Source organism: Protopterus annectens, chromosome 1.part1, assembly GCF_019279795.1.
Source record: "Protopterus annectens isolate FY-2018-M chromosome 1.part1, PAN1.0, whole genome shotgun sequence".
NCBI classification, from domain to species: Eukaryota; Metazoa; Chordata; order Ceratodontiformes; family Protopteridae; genus Protopterus; species Protopterus annectens.
This window is the reverse complement of record NC_056726.1, coordinates 349,325,055-349,343,847: the sequence shown is the minus strand read 5'-3', so window position 1 is coordinate 349,343,847 and position 18,793 is coordinate 349,325,055. Positions and strand designations below refer to the sequence as shown.

General features: G+C 44.1%; 1 protein-coding gene across 1 annotated transcript in view; it reads right to left on the bottom strand.

The window, feature by feature from the left end:
- Positions 1-18,793, bottom strand: part of LOC122804974 (aflatoxin B1 aldehyde reductase member 4-like) — a 306,195-nt gene that overhangs the window by 143,186 nt on the left and 144,216 nt on the right. Inside the window, exon 4 of the mRNA XM_044075223.1 lies at positions 14,618-14,714. Coding sequence (XP_043931158.1) covers positions 14,618-14,714 — 97 coding nt within the window. The remainder of the gene's footprint in view (positions 1-14,617; positions 14,715-18,793) is intronic.

The window sequence follows — 18,793 nt, the reverse complement described above, 5'->3', positions numbered from 1 at the left end:
TCCCTCCGGGGGTGAACTCACCACATGCATCATGAAAAGGACCCAGAGACCTTTTGTGCCACAATTTCCCATGTTTCTGGTTCCTAGAAAAGGAGCGCTGAGGAGTGGAGAAATGCACACCAATGGTAGACAGGATCTTGCTGTCCTGCTCACACCTGGCCAGTGTGTCCTTCACTTAAGGGCCAAACAGGAGAGACGCTTCCACTGGAGCATTAAGGAAGGAAGACTTATAAGGATCCGAGAAGTCACATAGGCGCATCCAGGCGTGACCTCTCATAACTACACCTGAACCCACAGCTCTTGCCCCCCTTTGGTTGCATGTGAAATTAACCTCATGGACAAATTTCATATGGATTCCAGGGTTGCTAGCTCAGAGGCTACCTTGCCATTAACCTAGTCAGACACCTGTCCTGATAGAGCACCAGAGTTCAGAGATGAGGTCTCTCTGGAGTCTGGTGAAATGTGCCAGGTAGTTAAAGGACAGACAAAGCAAATACTCACTTCCCCAGTCTGTCCACCGCTTGGGACTCTGTTAGGGCGGGTGAAAAGTGTGGCTCTCCTCAGAGAGCTCTTTCTTTGTGGCCTCCACCACCACCATCGCATCTACTGGTAAACCTTTTGACCAATGTGGATTTTCTTCGAGGGGGGATCTTACCTGGTCTCCTTGGGACTGCCTCAACAGTGTCAGGGTTCCACCAGGCATGCTGCACCACAAGCTGAACGAGCTCATCTGCAGGCGAGGTCACCCAAGAGGTAGATGGCAGAGCACAAAAAGCCTGCAGGAAAATGGATTCCTCTGAAGGGTTTGTAGGCTTCAATCACCCCTTAAGATCTCAAGGATGTCTCCGAAGGAGACAGTCAGGGAGTGATTGTGGGGACCCTTCATTGTAATCTGCATCTGTAAGGAACTCCTCAGGGGAGTCCATGTGCTTCCTCTTGCAAGATTTCTTCCTTGGAAATTCTTCTGGGAGCTTCTGAGGAGGATCCGGAGGAAAGGGCACCCTGCAATACAGTCTCCTGCAGCTCCCGTGCTCAATGTCCCAGGGTGATGGCCTGTGACGGCTGCAGCTCAGGGGGAGGACATGGTTGGGTTCTGACACAGAGGGCTTGCCTACAGAGGCAAGAGCACTCTCCACTGCCTAGAACAAGAGGGGTGGGAGCTCAGAACAGAAAAGGACAACCTTGGAACCAGGGTCACACCCCGCTCCCAGGAATGGAGCCTCAAGCTGGATCGGTACAGACAGGGCTCCTGGAACTGTGGACGGCACCGTAGACAGGGTCGGCGCTGAACTCTGAACTGAAGAGCCTGTAGACCAATCCTGGGTTTGAGGAAGACCTGGTTCTGAAGGCACCGAAAGCCAAAGGGTCGGGTCCGGAGCCAAAGTGAGATCCACTATTGGCACTGAAGCTGAGGGTGCCGAGAGAGGTGTTGGTGCCATGGGCATCGAGACCTGCAAGGAGGTCGAAGGAGGCTAGTAAGATGAGAGTCTGTGAAGCAGAATTTCCAAGTCCAAGAAGGGATTTTTTTTTTCAAACTGAAGGAATCCCCCCTGGGGGTCAGCAGCTGGTCCACAAGGAGCACCACATCTAAACTCAGAGAGGCTCCTGGTGATCTTGTGGCTATCCCCAAAGAGGACTCTGGACGCTCTAGGAAGGGGCTATAAACCTGCCCCAAAAAAGGGTCCAAACATGGAGAATATCAGGTCAGAGCTTGAATGTCTAACTGCACCACAGTCTCCAATTTTGAGACCATCAAGGGAGGAGTGTCCACCTGAGCTAGTGGAACCAAAGGAAGGCCCGGTGCCAGGATCGGAGTAGAGGTCAAAATCTTAGTTTCGATCATAGTCTGTGCCACAGACATGTCAATGCCGAAGGCGGCGCCGACGCAATTGTAGTAGACTGTACCAAAAATTGGTGCCGTAGAAACTGGCTTGTGGTCCAGTACAGAAAGTTTTGCAAGTTTGATTTTAGGTCGTCTCTCCTTCTCACCAGAGGGTGAGGAGGGAACTGAATATGGCCTCTCTCTTTTCTAGGAGGGGGCAAACTCTCCAATGCAGAGAGCGCCTCTGAAAAGGGCGATTTAAGGAGGCCCTTTAGAATCAATTTTTTCATTCATTCAAGGTACGGGAACTAATTCCCTGACAAACAGAACAAGGTGGTTGTACAGAGAGATGAGGCACTCCCAAGCAATATATACAGTCATCATGAGTGTCACTATTCAGCCTTTTTCTCCTGCACGTCAGGCATTGTTTGAAGCCTGAAGTGCCCTTTTTTTTTCCAGACATGTCAATCCCAACACAATCAATAGCAGTACCAAGAAAAACAAGGCAACAAAAAGCATCATTATACACACAGCTAGGCAGAAAAAACAAAAGGAAAATACCAGCAATGGTACTAGAAAATTACCACAGCAGGTAGAGAGAAGGAAGTGCACCAGCGATGGTACAAAGATTACCAACAGGTAGTTGACCGGAAAAAGTTGAAGACAGGGCTGAAAACTTAGCGATAGTTAGACACGAGTAAAAGCTATCAAGACTTTTCAATAAGCACTTTTATATCAAAAATATGAGACTGAGAGTTGGCTTGAATGCGGCTTTATGGCTATGAGGCAAACGAGCGCCAAGGTAATAAGAAGGGTATTTTGGGTAAAAGCTTAGCTCGAGAGTTTATGGCTGGCACGGGCTGGGTATAAGGTCAACTCAGTTCAGAGGATGGAACCAATAACCCATCAGTGATGAATGGGATGAAGATTAACAGACCATTCCTTTCTGTTCATGGAGTGTGAAGGAATTAAATCTAATTAGCGGTGGCAGCCAAGTACAATTTCTTACTTAAGGTATTTATCGCCAAGTACTGGGATTACTGCAGCTGTGGGACTGCACTGGATTTTTCCTACTCACCTGTAGTGTCTCTGTTGCACTTTTAAACTTCCCATCCCCACTGTAAATCTTTGCGAGCTTTTGCAAGTCTCATCTGACCTGCTCATTCTGCTGAACACTAAAAGATCCAACTGAAAAGGCCCTCTCTTTAAACTCAAAGCTCGAGTTAAGCTCTTTCATATCATCCCACTAACACTCTGAATACTGCAGTGTGCATTAATACCTTTCCCTCTACCTTACTTTTAAAATTGGTAGACTAGTCCCAGATGTTACCTATTACTAGAGAGCCTAGGTACTACTTCTCAGGAATTGTTTTGAGACTGGCGTTTTCATTTTGCTTCTGAAGAGAAAAGGAGTGGAGGGGGATCATTTCCTAGCCTTACTAAAAACTACCAATCACTAGAAATCCTGAAAATTGCTTCTTGGGAGTTAGCTTTGAATTAATGCTACTGTTGGTATACAAAGCAAACAGATCCAAGCAACACAATATCAGATTACAACCAGAATACAGGCATAAAAAGCAGCAGTCACCGATCACACACATCATACAATGTACATCTAGAAAAAGAAAGTACAGTTTTGTACCTACCATAAATGTAGATGTCCGATAGATATGCAACTGCAGTCCTGACATATGGGTTGTCCTGCCTCAGGCAGCCCTTCGGTCGGCCGGATTCCAAAGTCCGGGTCCGGCGTCGGCTGATGTCGCCTCCTCCCCGACGTCAGAGCGGCTGCGGTATAAAGCATCAGCCGACGCCATCTTCTTCAGTGTTTCTTGCCCCAGATGCCAGGTGCCCTCCAAGGAAGGCTAAATTTAGAGAATGAATAAAATTCCAGACATGCACAACAGTAATAAACAGATACACCATAAATGCTATCCCCAGCTAATTTGGAAAAGGGTGAGTGGACCCAAAAAAGATATTACAGAGGGGTAGGAGGGAGGGAAAACCTGACTGCAGTTGCATATCTATCGGACATCTACATTTATGGTAGGTACAAAACTGTACTATGTCCTTCAAGAATGCAACTGCAGTCCTGACATATGGGTTGAATACCATAGCCAAGCTGGGGGTGGTAGGATCTAAGATAAGGATGGTGTAGCTAAAATGCCCTGCAGGACTGCAGAAGCAAAGCCTGCTCAGGATCTGGAATATAAAGGCAGGTTGTAATGTTTGGAAAATGTATGCACAGAGCTCCATGTAGCAGCTTCTAGAATGTCCTTTGTAGCCACCCCTCTTAGAAAGGCTGTGGAGGTGGCTGTAGCTCTGGAGTGTAGCCTGATATTGGCTGGCACACCTTTTCCATGGAAAGAGTAGCAGAATCTGATGCAGTTTCCAATCCATTTTGAAATCGTTTGTTTGGAAATTGCCTTTCCTTGTACTCCAGGAGCGTAAGCTACAAATAGTTGGTCAGACTTTCTGTTGGCTTTTGTTCTATCCAAGTAATAGCGCAATTGTCTGTGTATGTCCAAAGTGTGCAAAAGCTTTTCTCCTTGATTTTGAGGATTGGGAAAGAAAAGTAGGCAGGTGAATTGCTTGATTTAGAGAAACCCTGGATATCACTTTTGGCATGAATGAAGGATTGGCCCTTAAAGCGACTGTCCTGATGGAAAATGAGAAATGGAGGTACTGCCATGAGGGCCTGCATCTCCGAGACTCTTCTTGCTGAAGTAATTGCCAACAGGAAGACTGTTTTCCAGGAGAGAAATTGCAATTCTGAAGATCCTGCTGGCTCAAAAGGAGGAAGAGTTAATTTTTCCAAGACGAAATTGAGGTCCCATGCAGGCACTGGTGGTTTTCCTGGAGGTTTGATATTCTTTATCCCTATTAGAAACTATCTTAGCAAAGGATGTGAAAACACAGATGGATCACAGCTGTATTTTGCTGAAATTGCTGAAGCGTGTATTTTTATGGAAGAATATGAAAGGCCATTGTGAAACATTTCTGCCAAGTATTCTAGACTCTGTGGGATGTTCATTACTGATTCATCCTGTCCCTTGTTGGCATTCCAGCTCTTCCATTTGGCTGAATAAGTTTTTCTGGTGGAAGGCCTGCGTGCTTCCAGTAGGATCTCTTGAACTTTTTTGGAGAGAGATATATGGGGAGAAATCATGGAACCCTCCAAGCTGTCAGATGCAATGTTTGCAGGTTTGGATGAACAGTCCTGTAATTGTGCTGAGTTATAAGCAGAGGCCATAGAGGCAGGGGCCACGGCTTGGTGCGAGTTATGCTCCTTAGTAATGGGTACCAGTGCTGTCTTGGCCAGTCTGGAGCTATCAAAATGCCTTTCGGTTGTTCTGCTTTGATCTTCAGTAACACCTTGGTCATTAATGGCAGAGGTGGGAATGCATAGATGGTTAGAGAATTCCAGCTGAAGGAGAGAGCATCTATTCTCCAGGCTTGAGGATGGTGTGTCCTCGAGCAGAACTTTTTCAGATGATGATTGTGGTGTGAGGCAAAGAGATCTATGTCCGGCCTCCCCCATGCATGAATTATTTGTGAAAAAAATGTCTGGATGCAACATCCATTCGTGCGGGTCCATAATGTTTCTGCTTAGACTGTCCGCCAGAACATTGTCCTTGCCTGGAACAAACTGGGATTGCAACTGTATGTTCAGTTTCAGGGACTTTTCCCAAAGAGTTATTGTTAGTCTGCAGAGGGGGTAAGAATGGGTGCCTCCCTGCTTGTTTATGTACCACATAACAGTGGTGTTTGTCTTTATCAGCAGATGGCCTTGCTGAAGAAATTTTCCGAAGGCCTCAATTGCATGAATCACTGCCAGCATCTCTTTTTGATTGATGTGCAGATGCAATTCCCGAGGAGCTCATTGCCCTTGAATGCATCTCCCTTCCATGTGCGCCCCCCCATCCATGGTCTGAGGAGTCTGTTGTAATGGTTTGGCTTGCTTGAGGTTTGTTGAAGGACATGCCTTGGTTTAGCTGGCTTGCTTGTGCCCACCACAAAAATTCCTTTTGTAGACATGGAATGAGTGGAATAATTGCTTCTAAGTTGTGGCTGTGTTGAGACCCTAAACTTTTTAGGTACCATTGTAGTTCTCATGTGTAGTCTTGCCAGTGGAATCAGAAGAATGCAAGATGCCATGAAACCCAGGGCCTGCAGGATTTTCCTTGCAGTCATCTGGGTGTGCTTTGCTAGGCTTTTGAAGTAATGCGGTAACTGATCTTGTTTTTCTTCTGTGAGGAAAGACATTTGTGAGTTTGTGTCCAGTTTGGCTCCTAGAAAGATTATTTGTTGGGATGGCAGTAGTCTTGTGTATCCCAAAGCCTGTAGTAAGTGAATGACATAGTCCAAGTTTATCAAGTCTTGCTTGCTGTCCGCTTGTGTAAGGCAATCGTCCAGATAAGGGTATATTTGTATCCCCTGAAGTCTGCAATGTGCAATTACTGATGCCAGGCATTTCGTGAATACTCTGGGCACAGTAGATAAGCCAAAAGGCAATGCTGAGAATTGATAATGCTCTGACCCTGCAAGAAATCTGAGGTATCTTCTGCAGCTGTGTCTGATTGTGACATGCAAGTATGCCTCCTTGAGGTCCAGAGTAACAAGCCAAGACCCCTTGCCCAGCATGGGAAGAAGTTGCTGTAACGTCAGCATTTTGACTTTTGGCACAATGAGAAAAGTGTTTAGAGCGGACAAGTCCAGTATAGGTCTCCATTGCTTTTCTTTTAAAAAGGAACAGTCTTGAGTAGAATCCCTGTCCTTGTTCCTGAGGAGGGACCTTTTCTATTGCTTTGATTTGTAGCAGCTTTGAAACTTGTATGAGTGCCTCTGCCCTTTGATTCTGTGACAGGTTTGGCATGCCTTGTCTTGTTGGTAAGGTATGGAAGTGGAACCTGTAGCCTTTGTCTATTATGTTCAAAATCCATCCGTCCTTTGTAAAAACGTGCCAATTTTCTGAAAATAAGGATAACTTTCCGCCTAAAGGTGCTTCTGTTTGAGCCTTGGTTGGCGGTGTCAAAGTTAAGTCATTGTGATTGTCCCTATGGAGCAGTAGGAGCCCCTGCGCCACTTCTCTGGTTAGCTGGTTGCCATTGGCGGCCCCTGTAGGAGCCTCAGTATTGCCTTCTACCTCGAGCACGCCTGCTTTTTTTTCCCCTTTGAAACCTGTCAGTGTCTGGAAAGGACCAGTTCTTCGAAGGCCAATTCCTGCTGAACCTTGGTGGCTGAACCTGGAGGAAATCTTTGACCGTTTGTACTGATTTAGCCTTTTCCTCAATTGATTTCAACACACCCTGTGCATTAGCACCAAATAGCTTGTCTTTTTCCAGAGGTGCATCTAGAAGTTTTGCTTTAACATGATCTGGCAATGACTGTTCTTTCAACCAAGCATGTCTAGGTATGACGGCCCCTGTCATAGCTGCCCTACATGAAGCTTCCAATGCATCATAACCACACTGAAGAAAATGATTGCTAACCTGAGTGTTATGAACCAAATCCTGCAAAGCCTTTCTATCTAAAGGCTCAGGAGAGGCTAACTTTTTCTGCAAATCATCCATCAGGAAATCCTGATACTGAAACGTATGAAAAAGACAGTTTAGAGCCCTCATGGCAATGGTGGAAGAGGTATAAACTTTTTTACCCCACCTCTCCAGGGACCTAGATTCCCCGTCTGCGGGCAAAGGATTCTTGGCCGAGGAAGTGGCCACTCCTTTGGGCCCCTGAGAAATAGTTTCTAGATCAACAGAGTGGGCCTTAAAGAGATGTTTATGAGTTTCAGGAACCCTGTAATATCAGTCAGGCTTGACAGGAGCAGGAGGGAGAGAATCAGGAGAAGTACTGGAGTTTGAGTACACATCATCCAATACATCTAACACTGGGGGAATAGCTAAAGGCCTGTGTTGGGGTAACTTAAGGAAGGTCCGAAGCCTTTTCCTGGAGTCGGAGAAATCCTGCCCGGCCACTGAAAATGCTCTCTCATGGAGTGGAGAATTTCCCCGAAAGAAATATCCTCAGGAGGAGAGGCAGAGGGAATGGATTCATCTGCATCAGAATCCTCATGGGAAGGGTTCTTCCTGGGAATCTGAAAGGCCCGACTCACCAGAAGCTTCATCTGAGGAAAGGGTATCTGTCTGCTCAACCCTGGGCCTTTTGTCTGAAGGCGGCCGAGAACCTCCGTCTGGATGAGCCTGAGAGCCCCTGATTAAAGAAATTAGATCTGCAGCTAAAGTCATGATCCGTTTATCCGAAGTGGGACCCTGTGAAAAAGATTTAGGAGGGTGAGCCTGGCTGGCAGCCTTAGCACGTGTGTAGGCCTTGATAGACAGACACAGGAGGCCTAGCTGCCCCACGTGCTGGAGTAACTTTGTCCACCGGTATGGTGTCAGGTAAATCTTGGGCTTCGGTTTCAGGAGGAAAATCAATAACCGGCACCGGGGTAGCCTCCGGGACCGAAGTGTGTGGTAAAGCGGTGTCAGCCTGGAGCGGTTGAATTACCACCTCCGAAGAGACAGATGCACTTGCAGTAGGCTTAGGCGTGGTGTCAGTGGAAGTCACGGGCCGCGGAGGTCGGTCCCGGTCCTTCCGTTTTTTGGAAACATGTGCTGTCGGAAGTTCCGAAGGCATGATATAGGCGAAATTTTCCCCAAAAAAGTCTTCAGCAAATTCTGCCCGGCGCCTAAGTGTGCGCTTATTGAAGCCAGCACAGGCCGAGACGTCGTGGTCTGGGCCGAGGCAGGGAAGGCAGTAAGAATGGAAGTCCTTATGAGGTATTTGTTTACCACAAGACAAACAAAACTTTTTCAGTTTGGTCTGACATCGGCTGAGGCAAGAAAAGGTTCCCCAACAGGGTACTTAGCTTTTTGATGACTTCGGTATCTGAAAACACAGGAGCTGGCCGACCGGCACCTGCAAACTGCTTCTGCTTCGGGCACTGCGTGGCAAGAAAGACTGGAGAAGATGGCGTCGGCTGATGCTTTATACCCCAGCCGCTCTGACGTCGGGGAGGAGGCGACATCAGCCGACGCCGGACTCGGACTTTGGAATCCGGCTGACCGAAGGGCTGCCTGAGGCAGGACAACCCATATGTCAGGACTGCAGTTGCATTCTTGAAGGACATCTGTAGATGTAGACATATACACACAATGTGTGGATAGTTGAAATAACCTCAGTAGTGCCAAACTGACCATGACAATCTAGTTTCATTAGTAAGTAAAAGGTCCAAAAGTAGATTGATGCTGGGTAGGTTGAATCTCAGAGTTACCGAGAATAGCATGCACACTGAGGGAAGAGACGAGTTTGTGCTGCTTCCCTGACTTGAAAGGAGAGGTGCAAGATCCACTCAACCCCCCCCCCCCAGTTTCTATGGCATTTAACTAGGCAACATCTGGTCACAGAGGTCACCAACAGCAGCAGAGAAAGTATTCCCAAGTTAAAACTACAGCTCTCCTCATTTTCAAAGAAAAAACAGCTAAAAAGTTTCAACTTCAAGCGGCACCTGCAGACAGAGCAAAGTGCACTGCTGAATTAGGCACCTGCAGACAGAGCGAAGTGCACTGCTGGATCAGACGACACCTGCAGACAAAGCGAAGTGCACTGCTGAATCAGACACCTGCAGACAGAGTGAAGTGGACTACCTGACTAAATTCAGGAATCAGTACAGGTGGAGTGAAATTCAGAGCAAAACAATGTTTGGCATTTGAGGTTAATTCAACTGTTTACTATTTATTCAGCTTCTTGTATTTCTTGTCAATCACTTTATGTGGATGTACAACCGCATCTTAATTATGAGTACAACTATGCGGTTAGAAAAAAAGCCAAAAAATGCCTGGATAAGCACACTGAGTGTTTCAGCTTTAAATGATTTCAGTAATTATAAAAACACATGCATCTAAAACAGTTTTGCTGAAAGCGAATGTTCCAGTGGGCTTAAATGCCACCTTAATTATAAGGTGGTGTTAAATGATACACGTACAGTGTTTGGACTAGAGAGATTTCCCAGTAGGTGTGTGTGTGTGTGGGTGCATATCAGGGATCAGCTCTGAGACCACTGCTCACAGTAATGAACTAGTATTAGCAAACAGGTTGAAGCAGATTGAAAAAACGAACCTGATGTATGATGTGGTTCTACGAGGTGTACTAAGGTGTACAAAAACAAGGATCCAACCAGTGCTTCTTTATGGTACAGAAACCCAAGCAGTGAAGGCAGAGCAGGTGAGGAGGCTATGGGTGATGGAGTTGATGGGCCTGAGATGGGTGGTAGGATGCACACTGTGGGTCAGATGAAGAAAAATACATCAGCGTAGACCACCACAAAGAACAGATTACAGCGGTTCAGGTGTTAGTGCAAGAAAGCAGAAAACAATCTGGTAAAGATGATTTGGGAAAGACAGGAAGATGACAACAGGAAACAAGAGCATCCAGCAAAGAGATGGATACACAGAGAAGACTTGTGACAGACAAGGCTACTGAAAAAGGTAGGACAGTGGCACTGAACAGAGACATGGTGACAGCTGTCACATTAACTGGTGTCATTCTGTCAACCTGTGCAGAAGACGCACTACCCAACCTGGTCTCCAGTCCTGATCAGGGTACCACAAAAAGCATTACAAAGGTCTGATTTTTCATAACAAATGTATACACTTCACTTGCAAGGAGAAAAACGAGCAGGAGATACTTTAGTAAACCCCCCCACCTAATGCAGGCAGAGGTAGCTCTAGCAGAGACCAGAGTGGGTGAACACAGGACATCTCATTATGAAAGGCTAGGAATGAAAGCACCTGCATTTCCAAACACTGGATGGGGGGTCCTTGTAGTTTCCATTTCTGTCTGGGAAAGGATCTTGATTGTGAGGGAAGCTTCCATTAAAAGGAAGATGGTCTTTCCTAGACAGAAAGGGAATGCCTTCATTCATAGGTGGCTTGGGGGGGGGTTGTGGATTTAAACCTCCAGCTGTCTTAAATTTCCTGTTGTTATTACTTTAAGTAGGTTTTATGGTTTGATTCTTGGCTGCAGTGCCTTCCCTGCAGGGTTCACAGGTGTGTACTAGGCCCAAGACCACAAAGGCCTTTTTAAGCCTAGCCATGTATCCCAAATGTCTGACAAGTTCTGGTACCCTAAGTGTAAGCAAGGGCATGGGAGATTAACCATTTACAGGCTGTGTCTGTTAAGAGGCTGGTGCCAAACCAGGAATGAATTTCCTGTTCTCCATCCAACTGTCCAAGTAACACTTGAATTGGATTAGGGAGGAACTCTGCTTCACATCAATGGGGCACCTGTTCCAAAGAAGGGGTAGTTTTCTGGGACACATACCTGTCTCTCCAGCAGGTCCTATTTATATCACAGGCAGGGTTTAAATCTTTAGAACAGGCCAAGTCCGGTGCAGTTAGTTTTTTTGGATATGCATATGCAGGAGGTCCATCAGGGTGGGGTCCATTAATGCCTTGTATGCCAGGAATAGATCTCCCCTCAACAACCTGTAGGAGACAGAACATAGGGGGACAGGGCCTTGAGGCAGTATACACAGGACGTGTTACTTATGCCCTGTATTCTTTTAGACAGGAACATCTGTGGACATTCCAGCTGTTGAATGTGCCTGGTTAGGTACATACCAAAGAGGGCAATTGTAGTCAATTATCGGTATTCAGACCTAATACAGTGAAACAATTACCTCCCTGGACCCAGATGCCACACCGGTTTACAAGTTGGACAACACAGAATGATTTCTTCACTACATAAGTGATGGTCAAAGGCTAGATTACAGTCTACTGTGTGTCCTCAAGTCAGACCACAGGCTCAGCTCTTGGATGTGTATTATCAATATGCTGGTTACTACGGGTGGATGACTTCCAGAAGGATACTATTACGCATTTAGTTTTAGTCCAGGACTGACAACAGCTACCTGTGGCAGCCCTTCCTGGAGAACATGTGTCAGTGGGGAATGACTGCTCCTAACTTGCAATAATCTGCAAATTTAGTCATCCAGGGGCCAATGACATTGGCCTTGACTTAAAAGTAAATACCAAAAGGAGCAGTACCAGGACCAATCCCTGAGGAACATGGTTTGTGACTGGCCCCTTTGTATTGCTGAACTCCCCAGTTCTAACTTCCTGGGTCCCGTCTGTGAACCAGTTGGCTATATAAAAAGATGACATAAGGGTTTATACATAAACTCTTGAGTTTGTCAGCATTGCCAGAGTAGGGTAGTGCGTCAAATGCCTTGTTGGCCAGCTCAAGTTAGGCAGTGTGAACAGTTTTGCCCTCATCCATTACTTTGGCGACTTCCTCAAAGACGTTCACCAGAATAGGCATGACCTTGCCCATGACAAAACAAAACTGGGTTGGATCCAGTGCCTGGATGTTTCCTATGTCATTAATGATAATTTCCATGGCTTTGCATATGATACTAGGGAGTACTTGTAAGTCTGTTTCCAGCAACTGTAAATGGTCCACCTTTGTTACAGAGGTCTGCATGTCCTCCCTGTAACCACGTGGGATTCTATGGATGCTCCTTTTCATCCATCCTGCGAAGACATGAAGTAGGTGAAGTCATTCTCCAAATTGCATGTAGTTGTGCCTGCGATGACAGTTTGTGTGACTGACCAGCACCTTCAATGCCCAGTGCTCACAAATTGCTCCAGAACCGTTTAAAGAATAAAGTAGGTTATAAAAAATGGATGAATAAAGGGATATACTGCGGTTTGCAGACAAACTTCAACCAAATCTCATGTAAAAGTAAATTACAATAAATGCAAGAATCACAAAAAACATAACAGCATAGAAAATACAAATACAATGCAGTACACGAGAAAACAATGTATAAAAAATTGCTGTTTTTAGCCAACACCACTGTCTGTGGCCAGAGTGCATAAGCAATCTGTTATAGCTTATATAGAACAGCAATGCAAATATTTTACAAGAAACGTATAACAAGCAAGGACTATATGACATAGTACATCTGTGACAGGAGTAATATGAAAATGCAAACAGGATAGAAAGTCACCAAAGCAAAACCAGCTGTGGCTCTGGCACTAGTTTCAGCAGTAATTAAAGGGCTCAAATAAGCTTAATGCTGGGTGGGCTGAATGCCGCAGAGTTACTGCCATTACAGTAAATAAAAATGTGCTGGCCTGTGGAGGCATACTCACAAGTTGGTCCAAAACTGCAGGCCTCACGAGAGTGACAACCTTTTATTGCGGATTCTTGCACCCCAGCCATTTTTAAATACCAGAGGAATGAACAAGACATAGGGAATTAAAGCTAGAAGGCTGCGAGAGGGATGAATACCTTAAGAGTTAGGAAAGTAAGTTAGTGTGTATGTGGTAGTGTGGTTTAACACAAATGACTGTGACAAGTGCCAAAACAGAACTAAATCAGACAAATGTAACACTTCGCCAAACACCAAAAATTGAGAAATCACTAATTTAACCACATCTTAATGTTATGTGCAATACTACTATCCCAGCATCAGTAAGCAGTTTGTACTTCTTTCCAGCTCATACCTCCACATTTCTGACTTTCTCAGCGTGGGGGTGGCTACTGATAAGCTGGCATAAAGAATAATTGGCTAGAAAATATTATCTTGCAACTCACAGGCAAAATATTTTCCGTGGTAGTGTTTTTTTTTTTTAAACATCTTTATTGAATTATCACTTGTGGCATAGGCACAGTTACATAAAAGTAATCAAACTGTATTAACAAGTTAAAAATAAACAATGCTTCACATATACAGCTATATATCATATAACCTAAGCAATATTACATAAGTTAATTCCTGCCCCTTAACATCTTTATTAAACCACTTATGACAAACAATTATACATTTATGTAAACAAAAATAGTCTACCTAATCGTTTTCGGTCAAACATTACATAGCTCATTTAAGTCCTGCCTTCTTTTAAACCTTATTCCTCCTTTGTATGTATTGTTACCACAATTCCCATTTTCTCATGTGTAGTTTGCTCCTACCTTTTTCTAAAGATCTCAATTCCAGTTCTCTACTATATTACTCTATTTCACTACTTCTAATATAGTTGGTTTAGATTTTGATTTCCATTTTCTAGGAATTGCTTTTTTGGCAGCTACCATAATTAGAGACAGCAAGGCCTTACCACATTTAGGCAATTCCAATTCTGTAGCATAACTCAGAAAAATCATCATCTCCCTTGTCACACCAATCTGCCCACTCAGCATTTCCAACAGTGCATCCTGCAGGAAATCCTTAAAGTCCAACTCCCTGCACTCCCAGAAAACATGTTCCCAATTACCTCTTTCTTCCCAGTTATACCTCCAACATTTGCTACTTACCCAAAGAAAAATACTCGAGTCTACTTGGGGTATAAAGATATCCATGTAAACATTTCCAAGCAAAAATCCTAAATCCTCTAGATTTTGTTGTATATTTGGGAGACATGCATATATCCTCTCATTGTTTCTTTGCCAAGTGCTCATCAGTCTCTCTTCCCAATCCTTTATTTCTCCGATTCTTAGTTCTCATGCAATATTTATATGCTCTAATTATTCATTTTTTAATGGCAACTTCTGTTCTAGATTCTACTGTAAACTCCGTGTGTGGTCCTCTCTATCCATTTAGATGTGGACTTCTGATATACTCTACATTCTTTGATCATTTCTAGTAACGGTGTTCATTTACATTTCTGATTTGTGTTTGTGACCATCCTCAAAACATAACCTCAAAGTGCTTCATTATGACAGTTAAGCCTAAAAGGAAAAAATAACCTGTACCAAGGAACTGTGCATTTATAGACCATTTACAAGTCATACCAGCTAAGGGGTTGTATGCATAGAACCTTAATCCGAAATGTCGAAGACATGGGAACAGTTCTACCTCCACTTGACGGGTTGTAGCATTGTACATTCCCTGCAAAGAAAAAAAATGTTCCTCATGAAATCAAACAATGGCTGCATAGATTACACTTAAAGATCAAGCAACTTCTCTTAGCTTATCAGCAAACCACGAAGGGATTCATAAACTACTACTACAATTGTATAAAAAATGATGCACCATAACAGAGCTCTACACATGAAAAATACTTGCTCTCATGGAAAAACTGGCATACAGTTCTGCATAAAAACACAACATTGCATTTGCTGGCATTTTTGTTGCAGATAAACTGCTACCTACCTGAACAGTCCACATATCCAATGCTAAAATGAAACACAAGACAACAGAGTGTGTGTATTTACACACACCACAGCAATGCTAAAAAACACTGGAAAAATTGTCTGCTGGGCTTTCTCAAAAATCCCTTATGAAGCCATAATATTTGGGGATATAAAATTGGTCAGCCATAAAATTTGAAAATACAACAAATATACATCTGTACAAGGTCAGCCCAAATTATTTATTGCTTTGGTTTACTAGGAATTTGACTCTGCAAAGTACCCATTTTCAGCAGATGTCTGGGTAGAAAAGCTCTAATGTACACACAGTACGGGTGACACTAACATTTCAAATGCAATCTAAAACAGTCTTTACATTTTTCAAAATAGCGAGTACTACATTTCATTTTTAAGTACACAGCCATCCATACTATTGCTATTTTTAACAGAACACAATAGGTCTTACATGGGTTATGGTGATGAAACAGCAATAGTTGACAAATGAAGGAGTAAAAGAGGGGAGGAGAGATGGTTTGCTGAAGTACAGATAGGGGGAAGATTTGGAGGGATGCTCTTGAAAAGGAATGATGTGCTCATCTGGTGCATCATATCTGCAGAGCCAATAACCCCACCAACCAGACAGAACAAAGCCACAGCCTAACAATGAATGCTCAAATGGACCCGGACATCCTCTCCAAATAAGTCTAGCAATTTATATACAGCACTTTTTACTGCCTGCTGCATACTTTTTACTGTATTTTATTGCTATTAACTAATCTGCACGATTAAACTAAAATTGCCTGCCTTACAGGGCCTGAGAAATAAGGTTTTTTACCGTCATACTGTAAAGCTTTATAGCTAGTTTCACTGTGCTCCTTTATCTGTTTAAAAACTTTCATTTTGTGGCTCACTGCTGTGATAAACATTTTAGTGTTTACTGTCTAAAAGAGTGCAGGCTACTAGCTTTAGTATTGTTCTCCACCCTCCCTCCCTGTTGGTGCCTTGCTGTTATACTTGGTGGTTTTGCAGTTGCCCACCCCTACTGTAAATTTGATCTGGGACACTCCTCCCAGACTATTGTCATTAGCTCATTCTACCCGATACAGAGAACCGTTGAGAAGGCCAACGCGCTTAAGTTTCTTTCCCTGTTCCTCCTTTTTCGGTTTTTTAAACTGTGCTTCTCAAACATTTTGGAAATACAGAGTATATTTTAGTGCAGTTATTAAAACTGTATTTGCCTTAATATTACGACAACTCAAATGCTCTAGGTTGCACTGCATCTGAATTGTTTGTGCTTTTTAGCTGCTTTTCTGTATATGTAGACTAGCTACTTATTCTATTGTATTACTGCCTCAAATCGTTTTTCAGTTGTGCACTTGCCTAGCTTCATTCGAAAGGTTTTAAATTGTTAATTTTGTAGAGTTTTAATTGTATTTACTGTTTAGGGCTACACACTCAAGTGTGTTAGCCTTTTCTGTGTTTATTTACTGTATTATTGCATTGTTTAGCCTGTTTTAACCCCCCAAAAAAACAAATAAAATACTATCTTGACTGCTCGTTTCCCACCTTTTCTAGCCAGTCCAGATCCCAGGCTTTGCTTGTCTCAGGACTTTATTTTCTGTGTTCAGAGCTATCCACACCTTGCTGTGGTAGAGGGACGTCCTACTGCTTACCAGTGGGAGTGGTGAGCATTGTACTGCCCAACACTAGAGTGGTTTCCAGCTCTGAAAATGTAATTTTATTAGCCACTTTGGGCCGATTTCTATCACTTTCAACTTTCTGGCTTAAAAATGCATGTGTTTGTGCATTTTTCACATCGTGCAGCACTGTGGGGCTACGGTTAAACTATTCCAGGTGCCAGAAAGTCTGCTCTTCAAATTTTCCCTTAGAACTAGCCGATTTCTCAGTAGTAGCACTAAAATCTGAACCCCTGTGACTAGCACTTGCTCTAGAACCTGCTGGAAAGCACTAGGAAGCGTCAAACTGATACAAGCACTGAACTCTCCTGGTTAAAAAGGAGAAATTAATCGTAGGCACTAAACAGCCTATAAATTGCAAAGTACCTTGAAAACCGCTCTTGTTGTATCTTTCGGCTTTTCCCGGTTAGGGGTAGCCACAGCGGAACTCCGGTCCGCTAATGATTGGCAGTAGATTTTTACGTACCGAGTTAGTTCTGTACCTACCATAACGTTCTAGGTTAGTGGTCTTCTCTCGCCTTCTTTCTTGCTGGATGGTTTCGGAGTCGAACCTCAGCTCCAACTCTGCCTATACTAAAGCTAGAGAGCTAATCTTACCGGCTCGAGGCAACCCTATATCCCATGATGCTTGGCGGTAACTACCCAGATCTAGTTTGGTAGCTGATAAACAATAGCCGATTCAGTCTCCCCACTGAGGTGGAGAAGGAGAAAGAAGAACTCCCAAAATATCACTATCTAAAGCTGTAACTACCCCAGGACCAACTGTTTGGGCTTGGAATAGTGCAAGATAAGGTCCTTTAGAAGAAGGGGAAAACCTCTCGGTCTGTCCAGGCTAGGGGGATAGGGGGGGCAAGAAAGAAGCGAGAAGACAACTAACATGGAACATTATGGTAGATACATAACTTCTCAATGTTAAGTTGTCAATCTCGCCTTCATTCTTGCTGGATGGGACCGCGTCCCTAGCACCTTTATCCTGGGTGGCTCATTGGAACAGACTCTTGAGAACGGTGGAACCAAAATTTGCCCTTGGAGGCCATGTCCAATTTGTAATGTGCAACAAAGGTATGAGGAGAGGCCCCCATGTGGCTGACGCACAGATGGTGTCTATTGGCAATCTAGCCTGAAAGGCTGCTAATGTAGCTAACACTCTGGTTGAATGGGCTTCTGGCCTAGAAAGCAATTCTTTACCTCTGAGTTGATAAATACAGGTAGTCACAGAAGACAGCCACCAAGACAGGGTTAATTTGGATACTGGAATGCCCTTTCTACTTTCTGCATAAGACAAAGAGTTGATCAGATTTCCTGACTTGTTTAGTTCTGTCCAGATAGTAGCGGAGCTGACGAACGTCCAGGCAATGCAGTTTTTGCTCCACCCTGTTTGAATGATTAGGGAAGAAAACTGGAAGATCAATAGATTGATTTAAATTTGCCTGAGAAGCCGCCTTGAGTAAAAAAGACGGGTTAGTTCTTAGAGAAACTCTGTCTTTGTGGAAAACTAAAGGAGGACGAATGCAAAGGGCATGAAGTTCAGATACTCTCCTAGCAGATGTAATAGCTACTAGGAAGAGAGTGTCTTCCAGGAAAGTAACTTCAATGAACAGGAAGCCGCAGGTTCAAAGGGGGGGTGGGAATCAAGCATGCTAAAACTAAGTTTAAATCCCACTGTGGTGGGGGTCTTTGATCGGGGGCTTGAGTAAAAAGATACCTCTGAGGAATGCCTTGCAAAGCTTATGGGACATAATACTGGAGTCCGACAGGCCTATGTGAAAATTTGAAATGGCTGCTAACTGAACTTTTACTGTAGAGGAAGAAGACACTGAATGAAAAATTTCAGCTAGGAAATCCAAGACAGAGTGTATTGGAGCAGTGAAGGGATCTATATTCCTAGCCCTTGCCCAGAAGGAAAAACATTGCCACTTACTAGCATAGATCCTTCTGGTGGAAGACTTAAGGGAAGCTACGATAAAATCCCGGACAGAATTTGAAATCATTGGAAGCCTGGCTAGGGATGGAAGTGGAGCAACCAAGCTGTGAGGTTGAGAGACTGGAGGGATTGGTGCAGCTGCCTTGACTGATGGGCCAGAAGATCTGGCACTGGATCCAGATGCCAAGGCTGCTCCAAAAGATAATGATGCAGGAA